This window comes from Leucoraja erinacea, chromosome 9 (genome assembly GCF_028641065.1).
Source record: "Leucoraja erinacea ecotype New England chromosome 9, Leri_hhj_1, whole genome shotgun sequence".
Taxonomy (NCBI): domain Eukaryota; kingdom Metazoa; phylum Chordata; class Chondrichthyes; order Rajiformes; family Rajidae; genus Leucoraja; species Leucoraja erinaceus.
This window is the reverse complement of record NC_073385.1, coordinates 62,069,361-62,095,321: the sequence shown is the minus strand read 5'-3', so window position 1 is coordinate 62,095,321 and position 25,961 is coordinate 62,069,361. Positions and strand designations below refer to the sequence as shown.

The 25,961-nt window shown below is 44.3% G+C and overlaps 1 protein-coding gene across 2 annotated transcripts; it reads left to right on the top strand.

Annotated features, from left to right (window-relative positions):
* Positions 1–7,163: 7,163 nt before the first annotated feature.
* Positions 7,164–24,479, top strand: pigh (phosphatidylinositol glycan anchor biosynthesis, class H). 2 transcript variants are annotated; one of them, XM_055640980.1, is made up of 5 exons: positions 7,164–7,361; positions 11,413–11,622; positions 18,690–18,770; positions 20,936–21,055; positions 22,286–24,479. In XM_055640980.1, the coding sequence occupies exons 1-4, from the start codon at positions 7,188–7,190 to the stop codon at positions 21,017–21,019; spliced, it is 549 nt and encodes a 182-aa protein (XP_055496955.1). In that variant the 5' UTR covers positions 7,164–7,187; the 3' UTR covers positions 21,020–21,055; positions 22,286–24,479. The 2 variants fall into 2 exon arrangements, with proteins under 2 accessions (XP_055496955.1, XP_055496954.1); XM_055640979.1 differs by having other exon boundaries at positions 18,687–18,770.
* Positions 24,480–25,961: the final 1,482 nt, after the last annotated feature.

Sequence of the window (25,961 nt, the reverse complement as noted above, 5' to 3'; positions counted from 1 at the left end):
TAGTTTTACAATTCTACAATAATTAGTTTCATATTTCACATATCTTAATACTTAATACTTTGCTTTATTGTCATTGTAGTGGTGCATACAACAAAATTCAGATGCACTGCCTGAGCGGTGCTCAAATGTGCAAGATAAAAAACAATAAAATAACAGGAAAAAGTGAGAAAAATAAAAATTGTTCATACACTCACGTGCACATACTGTGACACATATGCACAGCTTCCACAATAAATACTGTAGCTGTTAATGCAATAATAAAACAGTGATCATATTTCAGAGGTACCTGTACTTCATTGATAGTAGCTTTCATTTTGTTTTTTTAGTTTTAGAGATAGTGTGGATCTCCCATTCACTAATTCTACATATCCTACTTTCTCATCCATTCACACACGCGTTTGGGGCAACTTACAGCGGCCACACTGACTAAAAAAGCACGTCTTTGGAATGTGGGAGGAAACAGGAGCAAATGGCAGAAATCCATGCAGTCACGGGGAGACTGGAGACGAGGGAGACAGGGAGATTAGAACGGAGACGAGGAAACACTTTTTCTCACAGAGAGTGGTGAGTCTCCGGAATTCTCAGCCTCAGAGGGCGGTGGAGGAAGTTCTCTGGATACGTTCAAGAGAGAGCCAGATAGAGCTCTTAAAATAGCAATCAGGGGATATGGGGAGAAGGCAGGGGCAGGGTACTGATTGGGGATGATCAGCCATGTTCACATTGAATGGCAGTGCTGACTCGAAGGGCCGAATGGCCTACTCCTGCACCTATTGTCTATTGAGAATGTGACAACTGCACACAGACAGCACCCGAGGTCAGGATCGAACTGGCGCTGTGAGTCAGCAGCTCGACCAGTTACACCACTGCGCTGCTCTGCCTCATTAGTGGAGCAAGAGTTTGTGAGAGCAGCTATATAGCTTTCTTGATCACTTTGCTTTCTCCAAAGTGTTGTTTCCTTACAAAACTGCTTGCTTCCCACAATATTTTGTTTAAATTCTTCTAACCACTAACCACAGAGACTTAATAAATCACAAATAATGTCATCCGTAACGGCAAACGAACCATTCTTTCTCAGTTTCCGATGTTCCTTGCAGTCATTGATAAGGTGGAGCTCACCATCTACTTTAGGTGCCTCCCTTTCTGCAGAGATATGGTGCTATCTCAAAGTAATACAACTATCGTAAGGATTTGCAGCTCAACTGGTAATGTTAACATGGGTGATGTCGTAGAAATGAGTAACTTAGAAAAAAGCATATAATTTGATTTGCCAATGAAATAAGAAGTACTTAATTTAAAACATAACAGTTACTGCGTACTTCATAACAAAATATGGTATCTGAGCGAAGCTTACAAATATTATATTGATAAGAGGTTGAGCTGCTGCCTCATAGCGCCATAGACCTGGGTTTGATCCTGACCTTGGGTGCTGTCTTTGTGGAGTTTGCACATTCTTCCTTTGACCACTTGGGTTTCTTCCAGGTGTTTCAGTTTCCGCTCATATCGCTCAGGTGTGGTTGTAAGTTAATTGACTCCTGTAAATTGCCCCTAGTGTAGGGTGCGGATGAGAAAGTGGGATATCATAGATCGATGACGTGGACTCGGTGGGCCGAAGGGCCTGCTTCCTTGCTGAATCTCTAAACTATATTAAAAATGTGGTTTTGGTTAGAACCTGGTCGGTTGTCAATGAAAGAAATGCGATGCTTGCCGTGGAAGAATACAAATGCATGGCAAGATTTGAACCAGTTTGATTTCATTTACTAGATCAGAGCGTTAATCTGTTTGACTGGACAATGCACAGAAATAACACCACTGAGAGATCAGATAGTAATGATTCAGCTGAATGACTGTAAATGCCACAAAACCATTGACCTGCATGTTCGAGGATGAAGCAGAAAGAGCTGCAGGAAGCAACTTTCCAAATTAGTGGAAAGGAGGACTTTTCTCTCTATCGAGTTGACTCAACGGAAACAGAAATGCACTGTAGCGGATTGTTCATCCAGATAGAATGCACTACAAAGCAATCAGGCCACTGTTTGCTTGAAGAAGGGTCTCGACCCGAAACATCACCCATTCCTTCTCTCCATAAATGCTGCCTCACCCGCTGAGTTTCTCCAGCATTTTGTGTCTACAATTAGGCTACTGATGCTTGGTAGACGCTCTCAAAGCATTTTAGAATTACTGCAACTCTACAAGCATTGTTACAGAGGGAGGGTTAGGTTTTGTTCCACAAAATTTGAACTGAAATGGCTGGCTGCAAATTGTAACTTCAGATTGTTGTCGAATTTGAGATTTGTGGGAACATCTATGAGAGAAACACATTTGGATCACAAAAGGAGGTGTGTAGACCTTGTAGGTCTTCAGAACTGTCCAGCTGGTCATAATAATATAGCGTAGAAACAGGCCCTTCAGCCCAACTTGCCCACACTGACCAACATGCCCCATCTACACCAGTCCCATCTGCATGCGTTTGGCTCAAATCCCTATCCATGAACCTGTTTAAATGTTTCTTGAACGTTGCAATACCACTTGCCTCAACTACCTCTGGTGGCTCGTTCCATACACCCACCAATTTTTATGTGAAAAAGTTATCCCTCAAGTAAGGTTCCTATTAAATCTTTTCCCCCTCACCTTAAATCTCTGTTTGTCGATTCCTCTACTCTGGGCACGAGACTCTGTGCGCCTTCCTGATCTTCTGCACCTCATGATTTTGTCCACCTCTATAAGATAACCCCTTATCCTCCTGCGCTCCGAGGAATAGTGTCCTAGCCTGCTCACCTCTCCCTACAGCTCCGGCCCTCAATTCCTGGCAACATCCTCGTAAATCCTCTCTTCACCCTTTCCAGCTTGACATCTTTCCTATAACATGATGCCCAGAACTGAACACCAGATTCCAAATGCAGCCTCACCAATGTCTTATACACCTGCAACATGACCTACCAAACTCTATACTAGTGTTTAAGAGCTGAACCCATTTCTGTCCATGCAGTCAAATAGGAGTGACAGATTAAAAAAAAGTTAATCAACAGTGTGGCAAAGACAGAGGAGGAATGTAAGATGCTGGTTCAAGGAACTGCAGATGCTGGTTTACAAAAAAAGACACAACGTGCTGGAGCAACTCAGCGAGTCACTGGTTAATGTGGATTGGTGATGTTTTGGGTTGGGATGCTTCCCAGAGGTGGAATGCCCAGTTTGTGGGAAGGAATGCCACAAATGCAAAGAGACTAATTACTTTCATCCTTATTAAGAGGAAGGAAGACTGGTATCAAGCAGAGGAGTGGCAATAAAGAGCCAAGAGCTGTTTGTAATGTCACATAAATTGACTACCCTTGATTTAGTTTAGTTTAGTTTGGAGTTCTTCAGGCCCTTCGGCCCACTGAGTCCGCACCGACCAGCAATCCTCGCACATTAACACTATCCTACCCACACTAGGGACAATTTACATTTACACCAAGCCAATTAACCTACAAACCTGTACGCCTTTGGAGTGTGGGAGGAAACTGAAGGTCTCGAAGAAAACCCACACATTCACGGTAAGAACGTACAAATTCCGTACGGACAGCACCCGTCGTCAGGATCGAACCCGCTTTTCCAGGGCAGTAAGCGCTGCAAGGCAGCAACTCTCCCTCTGCGCCACCGTGCCGCCCTTGATATTTAATGAGATCAGCATTGCTGCATTGCGTGCAACAATATGAAGGAATAGTCCCAGCCGACTAAACCACCCATTGAAACGAATTCCATTTTTAATCTCCCCACATTCTCATCAACTCCCCGCAGATTCTACTGTCAGGCACACACTAGGGTGATTTACAGTGGCTAATTCATCATCATCGGCGGTCACTCGAAACAAGTATAACTGTTCTCTCCTCTCCATAGGGTCGTCTACTTGTGGGTCTGCCGGCGTCTGTAGAGGCTGATCCGCGATCCACACACCTTGATGCAACGTGGGCAGTGGAGACTGGCGGTGGGTGGTAGTCGTCGGTCCCCCTTCTCTCTCTCTCTCCTTACGGTGCTGTTGCTTTGTCTTTGCAATTGTTTCATGACGTGCAGCTCCTCCCTGCACGGATTTCCTCCAGGAGCACCATCCTGGCCACACACTCATTTCAACATTGCCATCAGGAAGAAGGTACAGGAGCCTGAAAACTGTAACGTCCAGGTTCAGGAACAGCTTCTTCCCTACAGCCATCAGGCTATTAAACACAACAACAAATAAGCTCTGAGCTTTGAACTGCAAAAGATTATATTATTACTGCACTCTATTTGTTATTTATTGAACTTTTTTTCTCTTCCCCCGTTATGTACAATGTTTACATATTCACATATTCTGTTGTGCAGCAGCAAGTAAGGATTTCATTGTTCCATCCGGGACAAATGACAATAAAACACTCTTGACTCTTGTCCAGTGCAATTTGCTCCCAGTTGCTCGATGTGCTGGCTAATTCATCTACCATCCTACTCGTCTTTAAGATGTAGGAGAAAACAACTGTGTCGATGCATGGCTTGGGGTGAAATGTAGGTAATATTTCCACCAGAAAAGTGGATTTTACAAAGTAGATTTGGCAAACTTGGCCATGAATCCTATGTGTACTATGTTTACATATTCTGTTGTGCTGCTGCAAGTAAGAAAAACAATAAAACACCCTTGACTCTTGAAACCGTTAAATGAGATGGATACAGAATCCAATGGGAGAGTGGGGTGGGGTATGATCCAACACCCAGGGGATGTTATTTAAGTACTAGTGTGACACAGGGGGAGTCAGAAAGAAGGCACAGAATGCTGGAGAATCTCTGCGGGTCTGGCAGCATCTCAGGAGAACATTGATAGGTGAGTTTCAGTGCAGGACCCTTCTTCAGATTGATTGGTTGGGAGATGGGGTGGGAGAGGAAAGCTGGAAGAAAGAAAGGGTTAGACAAAGGTAATAGGCTGACACAAATGAGGAAGGTTATTTGATAGGCAGACAGTTGGACGGAGATGTAAAGACAGAAGTTGTAAGACAAAAGGATTGAAGAATGGTGAATTGTGAAGCTGGAAGGGAAGGGTGGTGGTGGAAGGGAATGTAGGTGGAAGGGAAAAGTAGGTGCGTGTCTGACAGGAGGCTATTCATCTAGTCCACATAGTCTCACAGAACATTCTTATCAATGATTTACCTCTTCCTTATTCTCTGTCACATGCCCATCAACTCCCCTCTGGTTCCTGTGCTGCCGTAAGGCGTACATCACAGAAACAAGTTAACCTCACTATATATGTCTTTGGGATGCAAGAAGAATGAGCTGTAATGAAAGGTACCAGACCTGAAACATTTTCTATATCCACATTTGTGCTGACTGTTTCTACTTTTTTTCTGCCATTGCCAAGTTCCCTTTCAACACCATTTTGAGGTCACTATAGACCAGCCGCTAGGATATAGCTCCTATACTAGCTATAGCTCCGACACCATGCTCCTAGCTGGTAGTACACTTAGCTCTACCAGCTAGGTGTAGTTTAGTTTAGTTCATTGTCACGTGTACTGAGGTACAGTGAAAAGCTCTTGATGCGTGCTAACCAGTCAGTGGAAATACAATACATGATTACAATCGGGCCATTGACAGTGTATAGAGACATGATAAGGAAATAACATTTAGTGCAAGGTAAAGCCAGTAAATTCCGATCACGGTTAGTCCAAGGGTCACCAATGAGGTAGTCCGCTGCCTCACTGCCTGGCTTTATGATCTGGCTTTATTTTTGACATCCAGTGCTGACTGTGTGGAGTTTGCATATTTCCCATGTCTATGCGGGTTTCCCTCAGGTCCTCTTGTTTCCTCCCACATCGCAAGATGTCCATGTTCTAATTAGCTCAATTCAGTGGTAGAATCAGGGGAGCAGTGGGGGTAGGGGGAGATCAAAATAGCAGTTGTGTAAATGGGTATGGATTTACGTGGATGGGTAAATGGGTACCTGTGTCCATGCTTTATTGACTGAACATTGTGGCTGCAAAAGCAGGTCAGAGGCTGGATATCCGGTGATAGTTGAATTCCTGACATCCTCAGCCATTGCAAGTCAAAACCCAGGAATGTGTAGGAAAGAACTGCAGATGCTGGATACCAACAAAATGCTGGAGTAACTCAGCGGGACAGGCAGCATCTCCATCTCCAGGAATGTGATGGATAACTCTTCATTTACCTGGATGAGTGCAACTCTTAAGAGGTTTGCCTTCATCTCAGTCAAAAAGCAGGTGGAAATTGGCAACCCATTGAACACCCAAACCCCTGACCCTTGAACCAGATGTCACACATGGTTTACCTATTTCCTTCGCTCCATAGATGCTGCTACACCCGCTGAGTTTCTCCAGCATTTTTGTGTACCGTCACACATGATTGTCTTTGTGGCCAACATTATTGACATGAGTTTATGCTCCAGTTGTGCAAACTTAACTGCATTCCTGTTGTCACTGGGTCAGTGGACTGTCCCTTTAACAGCTGCCCCGCGACCACGTGACCAGGCCGGGCGACCGCACACGACCAGCACCCACGCGATCAAACCACCACGTGACCAAAGCACAAGCGATCAAAGCGCCACGTGACCCAAGTGACCAAAACGGATCACGTTCACGCTCCGCCGGTGCCCACGTGACCAGACCCTCCTCTCCCTGGCGCCTCCGCACCGCACGGCACTCACGTCACGCGTTCAGCCTGGGTTCGGGTTCGGGACGGGGGGCGGGGTGGGGCGGGGCGGCAGGGTTCGGGGAGGTTCGGGTTCGGGACGGGGGGCGGGGTGGGGCGGGGCGGCCTGGGTTCGGGGAGGTTCGGGTTCGGGACGGGGGGCGGCCTGGGTTCGGGGCGGGGGGGCGGGGCGGCCTGGGTTCGGGGAGGTTCGGGTTCGGGACGGGGGGCGGGGGTTCGGGGCGGGGGGCGGGGCGGCCTGGGTTCGGGTTCGGGTTCGGGTTCGGGGCGGGGGGGGCGGGGTGGGGCGGCCTGGGTTCGGGTCGGGGGGCGGGGGCGGGGCGGGGGCGCGGCCTGGGTTCGGGTTCGGGTCGGGGGGCGGGGCGGCCTGGGTTCGGGTCGGGGGGCGGGGCGGCCTGGGTTCGGGTCGGGTCGGGTCGGGGGGCGGGGCGGCCTGGGTTCGGGGAGGTTCGGGTCGGGGGGCGGGGCGGGGCGGCCTGGGTTCGGGGAGGTTCGGGTTCGGGTTCGGGTTCGGGTTCGGGTCGGGGAAGATGGCGGCGCACTTCAGAGACATCAATGGCCGCAACATCTTCTTCGAGCAACAGCATCACTCGCCGCTCTGCCGCGAGTTTACCGTCATCTCCCCGAAGCTGTCTCTCCGCTCCGTACTCGGATACACCGCCTTCATCTGGCTGGTGGCGTACTCCATCTTCTACACCACGCAGGTGAGAGCTTACACCCACCCCAGCTGTATGAATATTGAGTTATCCACCTTCAAGTCTCTCCACCCCCCCCCCCTTCATAATTCTCCGACTAGTTTCATTGTCCTCCTGATTACATATTACTGATTATATGCCTGGTTGTCACCTTCTCCTCAGCCAACAATGATCCTTCATCAACAGCCCCTTAGCTCTGTCGTTTTCACACCTTACTCTTCCTTATAACTAGTCTCCCTCGCCCCTGACTCTCATTCTGAACAAGAGTCTCGACCCGAAACGTCACCTATTCCTTCTCTTCAGAGATGCTGCCTGTCCCGCTGAGTTATCAAATAACTAAGAGTACAGGAAGGAGATTGTCAAGACGACAACCTTTTTCTCAATGTCAGCAAGACAAAGGAGATTATAAATTTGTGCTTATTAAAATGTTTTGTGCTGGTGACATGGGTATCTCAAACATTTCACAGTAAATTTGGAAGTGTTGGAAGGATTTATTAGAACAGACACCAAGTCTCTTTTCTCCAATTGGAGAGTTTAGAACCAGATACATTGTCTCAGGCCATTTGCTATATGTGGGATCCTTGCTGTGCATACATAGTCTGCTTTGCTTCCCACATAATAACAGTGACTGCACTTCAATGTGACCGACTTCAGGAAGTGAAGCGGTACGCATACCCCAGCTCCATCAAAAACCACAATAAATTTCAGCGAATTGTGGACGCAGCCCAGGCCATCAGACAAACCACCCTCCCTTCTATTATTAATTTCACCAGTTTCCATTCTGCACTCAGTTGGATCACTTGGACCATCTCCGACACCTCCCTCCCTTTCTTGATCTCACCGTCTCCATCACAGACTATCGACTGATGTCTAATATAAACCTACTGACTCCCACAACTACCTAGATTGCACCTTTTCCCACACTGCTTTCTGCAAAGACTCTATCCCCTACTTCCAATTCCTCTGTCTATGCAGCATTTGTGCCCAAGATGATGTTTTCCATACCAGGATGAGGTGTCTTCATTCTTTAGGGAACGGGGTTTGCCTCTTTCATCATAGATGAAGCCCTCACTCATGTCCCCTTGGTACCTTGCAGCTTTGCTTCCCCTCCCCTCAGTTGCAACAGGGACAGAATCACCCAGCCTTTTATCCCATCAGCCGTCACATACAACACATAATCCTCCAACATTTTTGCCACCTCCAACGGGATCCCACCACTGGTCACATCTTCCCATCTGCACCTTTTTCCGCCTTCCAAAGAGATCATTCCCTCTGCAACTCCCTGGTTGCCTCATCCCTTCCCACACAAAACCCCAGGTACTTCCCCCTGCAACCGCAGGAGATGCAACACCTGTCCCTATATCTCCTCCCTCAACTCTGTCCAGGGATCCCGACAGTCCTTTCGGGTTAGGCAGAGGTTCACTACCACCTCCTACAATCTCATCTACTGTATCCGTTGTTCAAGGTGTGGACTCTTAAGGGCCTGTCCCACTTGGGCGTCATTTGCGCATCATTTACGCAACATCATTTACGCAACATCATTTACGCGTCATGACGCGCGCATGGTGCTCATTACGACGCACGGTACGCATAACGCGGGCATGGTCGTACCAGCTTCAAAGTAGTCTGGTTGAGTCTCATTGTGCTCATTCTTACCTAGACTACAGCTACCAATGGCCTGCTTCCTTTATGCAAAAAAGTATCGATGATATCTTTCATTCATTTGTTCTATTTCTCTACATCATTGTCTATATCTCTCGTTTCTCTTTCCCCTGACTCTCCGACTAAAGAAGGGTCTCGACCTGAAATGTCACCTATTCCTTTTCTCCAGAGATGCTGTCTGTCCCGCTGAGTCCAGCTTTTTGTGTCTTTCTCCCTTCCATTGACTTCATTTATACCTCACGCTTCCTCGTCAAGGCCAGCAGCATATCAAGGACGCATGGCACCCTGGTTAAAAGTGTACGCCTCCAGATTCGGGGACAGTTTCTTCCCAGCTGTTATCAGGCAACTGAGCCATCCTACCACAACTAGAGAGTAGTCCTGAACTACTATCTACCTTATTGGTGACCCTCAGACTATCTTTAATCAGACTTTACTGGCTTTACCTTGCACTAAATGTCATTCCCTTATCGTGTATCTATACACTGTAAATGACTCCATTGTGATCATAGGTTGACAAAAATCCTGGAGAATCTCAGTGGGTGAGGCAGCAACTATGGAGCGAAGGAAGAAGGGTCTCGACCTGAAACGTCGCCTGTTCCTTCGCTCCATAGATGCTGCCTCACTCGCTGAGTTTCTCCAGCATTTTTGTCTACCTTCGATTTTTCCAGCATCTGCAGTTCTTTCTTAAACAATTGTAATCATGTATTGTTTTTCCGCTGACTGGTTAGCACACAACAAAAGCTTCTCACTACCTCAGTACACATGACACTAAACTAAACTGAATTGAACTGCATTGCTCCAGCATTTTGTGCCTACCTCAAGTGCTCCCCGCTCACCCAGAGCTCCCCTCTCACACTCACTCAACTGTCTGCGTAGACTTCTTGTCTCTTTGTTCATCCCTTCCGTTCCCTCCCCGCATCTGGTCCATCTGCACATCTCCTCTGCCCCTTCTCATCTGCTTCCACCTACCAGCCTCTCTCCCACCACCCCACATACTGCTATTTACGATCAGTCCTTCCTTTTCGCTCTCAGTCCTGATGCAGGGTCTCAATCTGAAACATCAGCTAACACCTCACCTCACCAAAATGCTGCTTGATATGCTTGGTTATTCCAGAATTCTGTATTCTAGATTCCAGCACCTGCAGTCTCTTTTTGCCTTCCAATAAATTTTGTCTTATCTCAGAGCTAAACATCTCGCCCAGAAACGTGAGATTGTGACCTCTTGGCCAGGGATGATGTTTCGGGTCTGGACCCTTCTTCATTCTGAAGAAAGTTCCTGACCCAAGACATCATCCATTCATGTTCTCCTGAGTGTTGTTTGACCCCTTGAATTACACCAGCACTGTCACTTTTTTCTGTAAACCTGCATCTGCAGTTCCTTGAATCTCCATTAATCCTCTGTCCTTGTTGATGCGTTTTTTGCTGTTACTCTTATTTGACTCCTTCTAAACTCTGAACTCTCTCAACTTGTCCAACATTCGCAGACCTGTCCTCTTACACCTGCCCTGCCATTCCAGGAATCAGTCTGGTGAACCAATGCTGCACTCCCCCCTACTGCAAGTTTCAGCTTAGTTCTTTGTTACGTGTGCCGACGTACAGTGAAAAGCTATTGTTGCATGCTAACCAGCCAGCTGAAAGACAATACATGATTACAATCGAGCCATTCACAGTGTACAATTAGATAAGGGAATACATGAACAAGTATATTCATTCTTGGGTATTGTGTACCAAACCTGCACACAATACCTCAACACCCAGTAGGATGGTAAATCGAATATCACTGTACCTTAATTAGTACACGTGACCTTTGAACCTTTGAAGACCATCTCTGCTCCAGACTCAAATCTCTTTTTACTTTACAACAGAATTTAGAATCAATAGACAATAGGTGCAGGAGTAGGCCATTCGGCCCTTCAAGCCAGCACCGCCATTCAATGTGATCATGGCTGATCATCCCCAATCAGTACCCCGTTTGTGCCTTCTCCCCATATCCCCTGACTCCGCTATCTTTAAGAGCTCTATCTAGTTCTCTCTTGAAAGCCTCCAGAGAACCGGCCTCCACCGCCCTCTGAGGCAGAGAATTCAACAGACTCACAACTCTCTGTGAGAAAAAGTGTTTCTTTGTTTCCGTTCTAATCATGATTTGTTTTGTTTGGTCCCTGATTTTTTGACTCTACGGATATTTAGATAGCCCTAAATATTCAATAAGGGAAATACATAAAATTCTTGCTCTGAAATGAAAGTAAGCCCTGTCTTAAGATGGGTGGTGTAGAAAACAGGTCTGACCAGACCCAAGTATGTGGGCACACAATGAAGATTGGAGTGGGTTTTACACTGGATCTACCTGTAGGTTCTAGAAACAGAACCAACTTTTGATATTGGGAATTGAATCTTGCAGAACACTTCAGTGCTCTCCGCCACCATTATCATCACTCTCCTTGGGATGATCCTGCACCTCCATTTCTGTAAAGTCGATCAGGAATCGATGCTGATCATTGGATCGATCGGAGTCCAGATGAACACCCTGTATGCCTCTGGTCGGGAGCATGTGAACTTCATCGAGATGAAGAAAGTGAAAGATATAGTAATCAATGAAGGCTTTTATATGGTAAGTCAAGCAGACACTAATAAGCATTTAATTCTCAGTTGTAGAAGAAGTATGAATACAGCAGCTGAAATTCACATTTTAGAATATTTTAGTAATTTTTTGTTATTGGGATAGCTTAGTATAGATGTAGGATTTTAACTGCGAGAACAAAATGGTGGAGGTGCTCTGTGGAAAAAATTGACCTTCTTTAGGAATTTTAACTGAATCTTTAACACCTTCCCAAACCAGCTGTATAGATAGCAAACATTCAAATATAAGGAGAATAACAAAACTTTGTCAGAATCAAAATTATCTCTGGGCCTAATTTCAATCCTTTAACTCTGGGAAAATTTAACTTGGGTTCACATGTTCATAAGTTATAGGAGTAGAATTAGGCAATTTGGCCCATCGAGTCTACTCCGCCATTCAATCATGGCTGATCTCTGCCTCCTAATCCCATTTTCCTGCCTTCCCACCCCCCATAACCCTTGACACCCTTTCTAATCAAGAATTTGTCTATCTCTGCCTTAAAAATATCCACTGACTTGGCCTCCACAGCCCTCTGTGGCAATGAGTTCCACAGATTATTTACCCTCTGGCGAAAGAAGTTCTTCCTCACCTCCTTTCTAAAAATGCGCCTTTTAATTTTGAGGCTATGACTGGTCCTAGACTCTCCCACCAGTGTAAACATCCTTTCCACATCCACACTATCTATGCCTTTCATAATTCTATAAATTTCAATGAGGTCCCCCCTCAACCTTCTAAACTCCAGTGAGTAGAGGCCTAGTGTTGTCAAACGCACATCATATGTTAACCCACTCATTCCTGGAATCATTCTTGTAAACTTCCTCTGAACCCTCTCCAGCCAGCACATCCTTCCTCACATATGGCGCCCAAATCTGCTCGCAGTATTCCAAATGCGGCCTGACCAACGCCTTATAGAGCCGCAGCATTACATCTCTGTTTGTATTCCAGTCCTCTTGATATAAATGCTCTCTTCCTTATTCAACTTGGGAGTTCTGTACCAAGTCCCTTTGCACCTCCGATTTCTGTATTCTCCATTTAGGAAATAATCCACGCCTTTATTCTTATTACCAAAATGCATGACTCTGCACTTTGTTGTACTGAATTTCATCTGCCGTCTGGGTTAAGTGTGCATTGATCAAGTAGAGATAGTCTGGTTTTGTAAGGGATAGATAAACCACATGGTGTAGTTGAGGGTGCGATATTTTGACAGTACAATAGAGAATACAGTGCGCTTACTGTGTACACTGACTCTTAAAGTGAGCTACAATTTTAAACCTTTGAGCAAAATTTGGTGCAAGGGGATTTTTTGTTGTTAGAAATTGACTATGGAAGAGAGAGGTGTGATTGAGTTGATGTTTTTCCAGACCAGAGGAACCTGTACATTGTGTTCTCTGACATTCAGTATGAGTAATATGAGATTTCAGAGCACAGTCTGAATATAAATCGCGTGAAACTTGGAAGTGTAGTGAATAATGGAGAAAGTAGTGTAGTTCAAGAGAGCTTCTTAACATTGGAAGACTTAACAAACTTTGGGTGATGTATTTTGTTGAGAAGTTTGAGCAAGGATAATGTCAGCTAAATGGTGCAACTTTAAGGAGAATTCAAGGTGAGGTTGTTTGAGCACACTTCTGCAAGTGATAAAAAGGATAACAAAACAGTAACACAGATGAAATCCTGGACTAAATAGCATACAAAGTGCAGGAATTACACCAAACTGAAACCTAGTTCACCTTTCTTCACCTCCATCTCTCTCACTCTCACTCACTCTCACACACATTGTACGCTTGGGACATGGTACAGAAAAGTTTTACTATTATAATTGCAGAGATATATAGTTGACCTAATATTCTCATTTAATACACAATTCAAATAATAAACCAATTCAAGGATTAATAAGCAGCGGACACAGATTTAAGTGAATGGCAAAAGGACCAAAGAAAACTTGATGAAAAACATTTTTATACATTGAACTGGAATGCTTTTCAAGATAGGGGTATGGCTATTGTTTCTTTAGGAATTTGATTAAAAGTAGAAACATCAGGAACACGGAAAACGAGCAGAAGAGTGCAATTAACTGAATTGATATTCAAGGACTTAATGGGTCAAATTTCTTTTATAATTTTGTGGCAATGTTATGATTTTGTGGATGTGGAAAATGCTGTAAAACCTTGGCAGGCTAGGCAACTAAAACACAGAAACTGGGGGAGAAAGTTAACAATTTATAAATAATGACAGTGCTGTAAAGTGCCACACCAAATTTTAAGGTCCTTTATTTTGTGTTGCATTGACTACCCAAGTGTCTTCAGGCAAGGAAAGCAATAAAGACATTCTCATGTATAGGTAGGAACTGCAGATGCTGGTTTAGAAACATAGAAAATCGATGCAGGAGTAGGCCATTCGGCCCTTCGAGCCTGCACCGCCATTCAATATGATCATGGCTGATCATCCAACTCGGTATCCTGTTCCTGCCTTCTCTCCATACCCCCTGATCCCTTTAGCCACAAGGGCCACATCTAACTCCCTCTTAAATATAGCCAATGAGTTGGCCTCAACTACCTTCTGCGGCAGAGAATTCCAGAGATTCACCACTCTCTGTGTGAAAAAAGTTTTCCTCATCTCGGTCCTAAAAGATTTCCCCCTTATCCTTAAACTATGACCCCTTGTTCTGGACTTCCCCAACATCGGGAACAATCTTCCTGCATCTAGCCTGTCCAACCCCTTAAGATTAAGGTTTAAACCAAAGATGGACACAAAAAGCCAGAGTAACTCAGTCGTTCAGATAGCATCTCTGAAGAAAAGGAATAGGTGATGTTCAGGTCAAAACCTTTCTTCAGACATTCTCCTTCCGCAGCCACAGTTAGTTTACTGTGTTAGGTTGCAAGCTTAAAATTATGTAACATCAATTGTATTGACAGGTCCTTTACTTGAAATGTATAGATGTGCAGATCTCCACAGATGCTGCCTAACCTGCTGAGTCTCAAATTTTACTTCTTGAAAGAGCCAGTTAGTGCCATTCTCATCAAAGTCCTGTGTTCTTCAGCCATACACAATATCTTTTGGCTTTTCACAGCGTAGAATAATTATTATTTTCCTCAACTATCTTTCTTACTTTAAAGTATTTCTCTTGTGCCACTCTTAAATTAATCCATCAAGTTCTGAGGTCAGATTGAATTAAGTTTTTAAAATTAATTAAATACAAAATAAAAAGTTGAGCGTGTCACGTTGTCACGTGTACTGAGGTACAGTGAAGAGCTTTGTTTTTCAAGCTGTCAAATCAGATAATGCTATGCATAAATAAAATCAAGCCAAATTCAAATACAATAGCCAGATTGAAGGGAAAGATAAAGAGTGCAGAAAATAGTTATCAGCTTTGTAGCGCATCGATTCCATAGACAAAGCCCAATTCGACAGTGGGGTAGTGGCGAGTCCATTCTTTGATGACGTTGGCTGCTTTCCTGAGGCAGCATGATGTGTAAATGGAGTCAATGGTGGGGAGTACAGTCTGTGTGGTGGACTGGGCAACATCCACATTTCTCTGTAATTTCTTGCAGACTTGGACTGTTCCCAAAACAAGCTGTGATGTGATTTGATAGTATGCTTTCTCGGACTCCTGCCACCTGCAGAAGTTGTGGGCTGCATCAGTGAGGGGAGGGAAGCTGAATACAGAGGTATAGTCAACGACTTTGTTGAGTAAACAGGATTGTGCGTCCTCATCCTTCCTCTTCCAAAGTCCACAATCAATTCTTTGGTTTTACTGATATTGAGAGCCAGGTTATTGTGCTGGCACCATTTGGTCAGTCGGCCGATCTCACTTCTATACTCTGACTCATCACCTTCTGTAATTTGTCCCACAACAGTGGTGTCGTCGGCGAACTTGAAGTTTAAGACAATGGAATCAGACAGGGCCTTAAAGGAGGACAGAACTTGTGGGCGATTAGAAGGGTCAAAAGGGGCCACAAAATGGCTTTGGTGAATCGGATTAAAGAAAATCGCAATGCTCTTTAAGCATACATTGAAAACAAGAGGGTAACTCGTGGGAAGGTAGGATTGTTCAAAGATAAAGGAGGGAATTTGTGCTTGCAGTCAGAGGTTGTGGGCAAAGTACTAAACAAGTACTTTGCATCTGTTTTCACCTAGGAGGACATGGGGAACAGTGATATCAATCTGGACAATACTAATATGCATGGGCAGTATGAGATTAAGGAGGTGTTGGGACTCGAAGATCATTTAGGTGTGTAAATTCCCAGGGCCTAAAGGAATCTGTCCCAGGTTATTGAGAGAGTCAAGAGGGGAGATTGCGGGAGCCTTGACAAGTATTATTGCATCTTTTCTAACCACAAGTGAAGTCCCGGATGTCGGAGAGTAGCTAATGTTGCACCTTTGTTTTAGAAGGGAAGTAAAGAGAATCCAGGGAATTATAGGCCAGTGAGCCTTACAGCAATGGTAGGGAAGCTATTGGAGAGGTTTCTTTGGGATAAAATTGACTCCCATTTGAAGAGAATGGGTTAATCAGGGACAATCAACATGGCTTTGTACACGACAGGTCTTACTAACTTGATTGAGTTTTTTGACTTGGTGACAAAGGTGATTGATGGTGGTAGGTGGTGGATGTTGTCTACATGTTTTTTTACTAATTATTAAAATCCCCCATAGTTGGCTGATTCAGAAGATTATGATGCATTGGATTAATAGTGACTTGGTCGTGTGGATTCAGAACTGGCTTAGTGATAGAAGCCAGTGTTGTGGTGGAAGGACAATATTCAGGCTAGAGGTTTGTGACCTCTAGTGTAGCTGGGACATGTTGGCCGGTGTGGAAAGGTTGGGCCAAAGGGCCTGTTTCCACACTGTATCACTCTCTGTCTCTAGGACCAGTGGAGTTCCACAAGGATGCGTGCTGGGACCTGTACTGTTTGTGATATATATATAAATGACAAGTAAGGAGAGGTAGAGGCACAATGTAAATCTTATTTTGCCGCTGTATCCCAGGCACGTGGACACAAACATAAAAAACATAAATCATACATGAATTTTATATAATTTTATACATGGCAGTGAAAATAAATACTGGAGAAAAAAGACTTTCATGCAAAAATAGACGATTAGAAAACCAGTCCATGGTAGTAATAGACAATAGACAATAGGTGCAGGAGTAGGCCATTCGGCCCTTCGAGCCAGCACTGCCATTCAATGTGATCATGGCTGATCATCCCCAATCTGCCCCTCTGAGGCAGAGAATTCCACAGTAAGTTCAAGGAACTTGTCAACTTGTTGACATGGCAATCAATTTCTTGAATCTTGAATCTTGAAGGAAGAACGTTGATATGTGGAATCATAGTGCAGAAGGTGGCAGATGGGGGGTGAGGAGGCAGGGAGGATGTTTTTAAACATATCAGAAAGGAAACAGAATGGAGCGTAGGAGGTGACATATAGATTTTGTTTTTGTTCACAAACCCACAGATGAGAAAGAGAAGGTTTTGCAGGTCTAACCAGAACTCGATAGATTCATTCAAAAGTGTTACTTCAGGGAGGAAATGGATGATTATTCCGGGGTGTGAGAAGCCAAAGGCTTTGCATATTTCTGAAAAAATTTGCAGCATCCTGTAGGGATATCAAGAAGCGATGAACTGATTAGACCTCTCTTAAAGAGCTGGCACAGACCTAATAGACTGAATACATTACACTGTACTTGTACATTGTAAAATACTCCTAAAAATTGCTGCTAAATATCTGAATTAATAACAAGCTGCTGGCATCTTGTAGCCATATCTGTGGAAATAAGCCTGGTTGATGTTTTGGTTCATAACCTTTTGCAACAACTGATGGTGAATAACAATCCTGAATGTGCTGTTCTATGGAAAGGAAGAGGAATGCTGGCTTTTTGAGCCTGGAATTGGCATTTCAAACCTCCATCCAGTATTAGATATGGAGTTGGGGATCACAATTAAATAATGCCAACTTGCACACAGTTACAAAAGTTGGAATTCCACGTCATGGTAGTGACTCTCTTTGGAGAGACGAGGAGCATTGAAGAATCTCAGAAAAGCAAGTTAATTTGAATCAGGGCAATTATCCAGTGATTGCTGTAAATTACAATAAAACCACAAAGTACCTGTGTTGTAACACCAGGATAAGCGTTCAAACAAGAAAACCAAGCCCAAACTGATTACACCAACATGCTAAGGACAATAACTAACTCCATGTGTAATAATCAGCTACCTATATGTTAACAAGAACATTGAAGAATCTCAGAAAAGCAAGTTAATTTGAATCGGGACAAAAAAAAAACTGATTGTGTAGATGCAGGTATATCATTGGGGTTATCAGTAATATCTAATGAGGAGTACGAGTGAAATAGGTTAATGATAATCAGGAGATTACTCTTCGGTGGTGATTTTTTTACCTGCCTCAAGTCAAAGGAAAATGCTTGTGGTTGTTGGAGGCTATTCATAACAAACTGAGACCACTGAGGACATTTCTTAAGACAGTCCTATACAGATATACAGTGTCCTATACAGACACACAGTGCCTCACCACTGTGATGTCTCCACTGTAAAGTCATCAATGAAATGTTTGTTGAGTTCAAGTTACAATCTGTCAAATAACCATTTCCAACAAAAATGATGAATTTATGCATGTTTTAGCATCCCTTATCAATACCAACGCTGAACCTCCAACTGTAAACGTGTCAGAAATAGGTCAATGGAGAAGTGCGAGGTGGGGCTTGTGGTCAGCAGTAATCAGAAGCCCAACTGGATCAGCCACTTGAATACCTTGGATTTTAGAGCACGAGAGGTTCAGTATTCTGTGGGGAGCGGTTTATTTCCTAACTTTCCGAACCTCTCGCACAAGTAAAGAGTCTAGTAAAATAGTCTCTACTTGACTGGTTGGGCACAGTTACATTAACACTGGAGGGTTTGAGGGACAAGGTTTGAGCTGTTTCGCTATCACTTTCTCGGAGAAACTTGGCAACAAGTGCCATTCCAACGTTGCCCGTATCTCACGGAGAAAATGAATGAGGAAGCTATTGTATAAGATCATTTGTTTCTTTTTACTTGCAGCAGAAAGTGATCTATTACCTGTGTATACTACTGATTGACACAGAGAGCCCGAGAGGAGTGTCCGAGGTGGTGCCAGTGTTCCAGGTGAATTACAGTGAACTCAAATAGTTGTGTGTGTGATTGTGAAAGATGTTCACATGCCATCCATTCTCCATAACTTGTAGTGTCACTCTACCATCTAGGAATTGACATTGGAACAACTTCTTCAAACTCTTCTGCCTTGATAGAAACATAGACATAGAAATTAGGTGCAGGAGTAGGCCATTCGGCCCTTCGAGCCTGCACCGTCATTTAATATGATCATGGCTGATCATCCAACTCAGTATCCCGTACCTGCCTTCTCTCCATACCCTCTGATCCCCTTGGCCACAAGGGCCACATCTAACTCCCTCTTAAATATAGCCAATGAACTGGCCTCAACTACCCTCTGTGGCAGAGAGTTCCAGAGATTCACCACTCTCTGTGTGAAAAAAGTTCTCATCATCTCGGTTTTAAAGGATTTCCCCCCTTATCCTTAAGCTGTGACCCCTTGTCCTGGACTTCCCCAACATCGGGAACAATCTTCCTGCATCTAGCCTGTCCAACCCCTTAAGAATTTTGTAAGTTTCTATAAGATCCCCTCTCAATCTCCTAAATTCTAGAGAGTATAAACCAAGTCTATCCAGTCTTTCTTCATAAGACATTCCTGACATCCCAGGAATCAGTCTGGTGAACCTTCTCTGCACTCCCTCTATGGCAATAATGTCCTTCCTCAGATTTGGAGACCAAAACTGCACGCAATACTCCAGGTGTGGTCTCACCAAGACCCTATACAACTGCAGTAGAACCTCCCTGCTCCTATACTCAAATCCTCTTGCTATGAAAGCCAACATGCCATTCGCTTTCTTTACTGCCTGCTGCACCTGCATGCCTACCTTCAATGACTGGTGTACCATGACACCCAGGTCTCGCTGCATCTCCCCCTTTCCCAATCGGCCACCGTTTAGATAATAATCTGCTTTCCCGTTTTTGCCACCAAAATGGATAACCTCACATTTATCCACATTAAACTGCATCTGCCAAACATTTGCCCACTCACCCAGCCTATCCAAGTCACCTTGCAGTCTCCGAGCATCCTCCTCACACCTAACACTGCCCCCCAGCTTAGTGTCATCCGCAAACTTGGAGATATTGCCTTCAATTCCCTCATCCAGATCATTAATATATATTGTAAATAGCTGGGGTCCCAGTACTGAGCCTTGCGGTACCCCACTAGTCACTGCCTGCCATTGTGAAAAGGACCCGTTTACTCCTACTCTTTGCTTCCTGTTTGCCAGCCAGTTCTCTATCCACATCAATACAGAACCCCCAATGCCATGTGCTTTAAGTTTGTATACTAATCTCTTATGTGGGACCTTGTCGAAAGCCTTCTGGAAGTCCAGGTACACCACATCCACTGGTTCTACCCTATCCACGCTACTAGTTACATCCTCGAAAAATTCTATAAGATTCGTCAGACATGATTTACCTTTCGTAAATCCATGCTGACTTTGTCCAATGATTTCACCACTTTCCAAATGTGCTGCTATCCCATCTTTAATAACTGACTCTAGCAGTTTCCCCACTACCGATGTTAGGCTAACTGGTCTGTAATTTCCCGTTTTCTCTCTCCCTCCCTTCTTAAAAAGTGGGGTTACGTTTGCTACCCGCCAATCCTCTGGAACTACTCCAGAACCTAAAGAGTTTTGAAAGATTATTACTAATGCATCCACTATTTCTGGAGCTACTTCCTTAAGTACTCTGAGTTGATGAGTTGTTCAGCATTTGCCCTGGCACACTAAAATCACAAGTGTCTCAGTGGCTGCTGTTGTAGCTGTGTTCACTGCAGGCTATTAAAGTGCGAAAGGAAAAAAACAAAGCACATTCTCTCTCTCACTATAGTCTGACTTTCCAGTTTTTCAACTTTCTCCATGTATTTCTGTCTTGCTTGGGAATCCTCTGGGACTCTCAGTCTCATCTTTTTGTGGGATTATTTTGTCTATGTGCCCTAGTTAATGATAATCTGTGGAATTTTCTGCCACAGAGGCAAAGCTGTTGAATATGTATAAGAAAGGGATCACTTTCTAGACCCGAAAGCATCAAGGGGTATTTGGGGAATGTAAGAACATGATATTGAGATGGGCCATGATCATATTGTTTGATGGAGATGGCATGAAGGACTGAATGGTCAATGAAAAAAGTTATGATTTTCTTTAACTCTTTCCTTCAAGAGTGCGAAGCCACGTCTGGATTGTCTGTCCCAGGTGTACAGAAGCTGTCAGGAAATCTTACAACAGACACAGGTTGAACAGTGAGATTGTTGGTGTCAAGGAAGATCCTTACGTTTCCAGGTAATGTTCTTTCCTATATTGTACTAGTTGGTGTTTGGTGCAGGGCTGTACGGAAACTATTAAGTAAAATAACAGGCGTACCTCAATCAGACTTGACCAAATACCCACCACTGATTAGTATGAAGTAAGAGTACGTGAGCAAATAAAGGAACACAGTTTGAGTTCACTAGAGGTGCGTGGAGCTGAAGAAGAAGGGGAGGTTGGAGGAGATAATAAATTTCACAAATTGCATTTTGCACAAAGGCAACCTCTGCTTGGCCAACTCGCCCACTGAGCCTTATTCTTGCAAGTACCACCCTGTCAGGACAGCTGTCACCACGCTTACCCTAATCCTTCACACAATCCCTTTGTTATAATGGCCTCCAACCTAGAGGTCAGTTTGGAGAACGGGTCTGTGTGAGTCTCAGTTGAGATGCACCGCCGAGAACAAAGTGGGACCCAGGGTGGGGGAGCTGCTGGGAACAGTGGGACCCAGGGTGGGGGAGCTGCTGGGAACAGTGGGACCCAGGGTGGGGGAGCTGCTGGGAACAGTGGGACCCAGTGTGGGGGAGCTGCTGGGAACAGTGGGACCCAGTGTGGGGGAGCTGCTGGGAACAGTGGGACCCAGTGTGGGGGAGCTGCTGGGAACAGTGGGACCCAGCGTGGGGGAGCTGCTGGGAACGGTGGGACCCAGCGTGGGGGAGTGCATCGGGACCCAGCGTGGGGGAGCTGCTGGGAACGGTGGGACCCAGCGTGGGGGAGCTGCTGGGAACAGTGGGACCCAGCGTGGGGGAGCTGGGGGAGCTGCTGGGAAATAAGAGAGTCCATCGGGACCATATGTAATACATTTTGTAACTTTATCAGCGTCTTATATGTGGCGACTCTTTGCATACTTTGTGTATTGTATGCTAAATAAAAAAAATTACTGGACCAAGTACATGTGATAATAAAGTCTCATCATCAACAACTGCAAAACATCATGCTTGACCAATCCCTAAAAACGTTGACAAGAGACCAATCCCTAAAAACGTTGACATTCCTTCAAACTCCATAGTTGGCCACCCTATGAATAGTTTTGCATATGTAGGTGGCCTTGGAGTAGTTCAGGGCTGCTGACAATCAGTGATCTCTTCCAGCCAAAGGACCACTGAAAGGCCTGGAGAGAATGTGATAGAGAGAACGGATAAATGTAACTGTGTGTATGAGAAACTTCGCTGCAAGGGAATAACGTGGATTTTTTTTTCCTTTCAGAAAGCGACCTAAAAGAAATATTTAAAAAAAAATCAGTTTAAAAGACTTGCACCAATGGACTCTTGCCATCAAGGCGGCTTTGAATACTTGCCAGCATAATCAGGAAGATGGGCCCACCAGATATAAAACACCACACTACTATCCATTGGCATTGCTATTGACTGGAGTGTTCTTTGTTGGGTTACATCTTGAAGGACAATTTGTTACTTATTTTGAGAATTCAGCAAAACATTGGAAATAGAGTTGGAGAGGGAGACCAAGGATTTATTTTTGTTGTTGTTGCTGACTTGGCAGCGAGAAAAAAAAAACTTGTATTCGTGATCCGAGGATGTGCCAGAATACATTGCTGCCAAGCAAGTGCTTTTGGAATGTAGCCACTGTTGAATATAAGAGCGGAGCAGTTGATTTTGTGCACCAATCTGTCACAAGCTGCAGTGTGATAATGTTCGATGTCTTAGTACTGTTGGGTGAGAGTTAAACATTGACCAAACACCAGAGAAGCTTTCCTAGTCCCCAATGAAATAATGAGACTCCAATCTGAGAGCATAATCAAGGCTTAATCGTTTCGTCCGAAAGGTAGCACTCCCTCAGTATAGTAACGCAGTCGGCTAATTTCATGCGCTCTGAGGAAAAGATGGTAATAATTGCTATCAGGGTTTCTTTATGGAGACCTGTGTCTAATGCTCCATCTAACGATGGCTAATACTTTGGTTTGTATCAAACTATTGTTGTGATTATTAGTATGGCAATGCAGGAGCTTCATTTTGAGGCTCGGCGTTATGGGCGACAGTGGTGCAGTAGGTGGAGCTGCAGCCTTGTATCTCCAGCAACCCTGGTTCCATACTGACCTCTGGTGTTGTCTGTGTGCAGTGTACACATTCTCTGCAGGCTGCACGAGTTTTCCCTCGCATTGCACAAACTGCTCTGGGTTGTGGGTTAACTGACCGCTGAAAATTTCTATCTAGTGAAGGTGGCAGGCAGATCAGTATTGAGTGGAAGGTAGCGAATAGATTACAGGGAACAAGAGGAATAGGATTGCTCTAAGAGACAACACGTGATGGGCTGAATGATCTTCCTGCTATAAGGAATTATGGAAAATGAATTTTAAGGCTGATTCTGCACAAGTTGGTGTACTAGCTTGACTAGGCTCTCTAGTGAAAGATTAAAGACTAATTGTGTGTGATAGTAGTGAGCATATTGTGATTAAATAAATTGAAAAGCAGCCAATCTGTACTGAGAGCAACAACAAAAAACCTGGAGTCTTTCTATTGACGAAGTAGTGCCCACTCAAGTGGCTTTCCCTACTGGGCCTGGAGAGACGATATTAGAGGTGACCGGATAATTCTGTGTTAAACAAGAAAGCAAAGCATTTGTTTATTCTGATCCAGTTCTCTGAAGCCTATGTATGCAACAATTTCCAAATAGCAGTTCACATATGAAACTGAGAACCTGCCTCTCTCAAGCAGCCTTATGTAAATCGCCCAGACTGTGTAGATCAGTGAAGGTTAGATCAAACAAGTGCTGGTGCTTTTTGATGAAACAGTTTTATAATCTAATGGGTCAGTCCCACTGTCACGACCTTTTTAACTCGTGGACATTTTTCATCATGTTGAAAAAGCGCCCTGACCTACTTGATGCCACGAGTACCTACAACTAGCATCCCGACCACCTACGACCTCGTGACGACCATGCTGCGAGTATGAGTCAAGGGCAAACTCGGCAGAGGTCGTGAAATCTCGTTGCACTGACGTGCAATGACAATAAAATATATTATTATTATTATTAGGTCATGGAAGTGGGACAGGCCCTTAACTCTAAATGCGCATGGAAGTGGTTATACGTGGGACAGCATTTGTAACGTGAACCATGAATGGCCAAGGCTCCTGCAGTGGCTAGCAGGAGCCAATAGAAAGTTTTGAGTGTGTCTGGTCGAGTTCTGAACTGGGGGGTAGTTGGAGGAGGAAGGTGTGTGTCAGTGTATCGATGACAAGAAGCTGGTCGCAAAAGGAGCTCAGCCATTCACTTGGTTTAAGTGCTAAATATCCTTGCTCAGTGGGCAACAGAAGTGGCTACTTTAGCCAGGTGTGTGAACTGAACCAATGTACTCTTAATTTATCTTTACTGTAAAAAGAACTAACGGGTTATAATAAGACTGTAAATACTGCATAATTAAACTAATCTGGCTTCTCCAACACTGCTGGTTATATGCTACGATGCTGACTACTTGCAATAGCCTGTGCCGAACATCTTTGGCAACCACACATCCAAGGCCGTCTGTTCAACACAAGTCCGTAACACTCATTCAGAAGTGCTTGGCCAGGGGCACCATTACACGTGGGTTTCAACTGTTTGAAGTGACTAATCTTTGGTGATTTAGATAGACAAAAATGCTGGAGAAAATCAGCGGGTGAGGTAGCATCTGTGGAGCGAAGGAAATAGGCGACGTTTCAGGTCGAGACTCTTCAGACTTGATATTAGATATTTTGATATTGGGTTTCATCATTGTTGGTGTGGCATTATTATTGTCATCTTGGATCCTACCACTTAAAAAAAGTGAAATTGGTCAATAATGATCAATTTTCCAGCAGATAGTCCAGTCCATGTGGTTTATGATGGACCTAGGGCTAAACATACTTAATGCTCTTAAGCAGTTGAACCCACGCGCAACAATAATGTGAACTAACATTCTGCTACAGCGAATGTGATGCACTGCTTGGTAAAAGCTCAGACTGAATTTTGAACTGAGATGCAAGAATCTGCTACAGATGATAATAACACCCATGAATGGTTTTGGTATCACTTTATTTTGTCTACCAGTCATGGAGGAGGGGTGGGGAAATATTCCAGTATAACCTTCTTACACATACAACAATTCTCAAACTATAGACAACTTTCGTTAAAGTGAGAAAACCTTAACCGTTCATTTCAACAGCTGGAATAAATAACAGGTACAGTACATTGGGCATATCCACTCAGAAATGGTTTTGCCCTGTCATGTTCAAGTATTCAATTTATACCACAAGGTGTGCAGTGTTTACACTCACATAACCAGGTGGGACAGATATAATGTGCCCTGTGAGAATTTTATTCCAGCACCAGGTCCCATTACTGATCTTCAGATTAAAAAGTAAGTTCAACTCTGCAAGTCTGAAGTAGATTAGGAGTGCTACAAATGACCTACGGCTGCAGTGAAGGAATTGCCAGCATGGCCTTCACTTGTCGGACCCTCGTGCTGCTCCCAGTGGTCGACAGAGAAACCGCTGCAAAAAGCTTGAGGCTACTCGAGTGGCCAGCAGTTATCCAGTAGTATTTCACAATGTCGCAGTCGGGTTTAACCACACGTACCACCCACTGTCGTCTGTAAACATAGCTGACTGTGATACGTTGAAGCTACATTATTCTTGCGCATCTCTTAGTTATCACCACAGTTTTAAAAAAAAAAGTTTGGTAGCGGAATGCTAACACCATTATAGATTAAGGACAGTCTCTAAGGGCTGTTGGGTTTCAGGGAGGTCTGAAACCAGCTAGTAGATGTAATGGGAAATTGATGTGCTCGGCTGGCTCAATGATTTTGGAGTTAGATTGTCTAAATATTGCTCGAGGGACAACACCTCGTTCTATAATTGACTACATTATAAGATCTGCACCTCAGAAATGGGTGTGATATCTGACATGG

Coding starts and splice junctions, on each gene's coding strand:
- pigh (XM_055640979.1), top strand. CDS start 7,188: ATGGCGGCGCACTTCAGAGACATCAATGGCCGCAACATCTTCTTCGAG. Junction 7,362..11,412: donor CCATCTTCTACACCACGCAG/GTGAGAGCTTAC, acceptor TGAATCTTGCAG/AACACTTCAGTGCTCTCCGC. Junction 11,623..18,686: donor TCAATGAAGGCTTTTATATG/GTAAGTCAAGCA, acceptor TTTTACTTGCAG/CAGAAAGTGATCTATTACCT.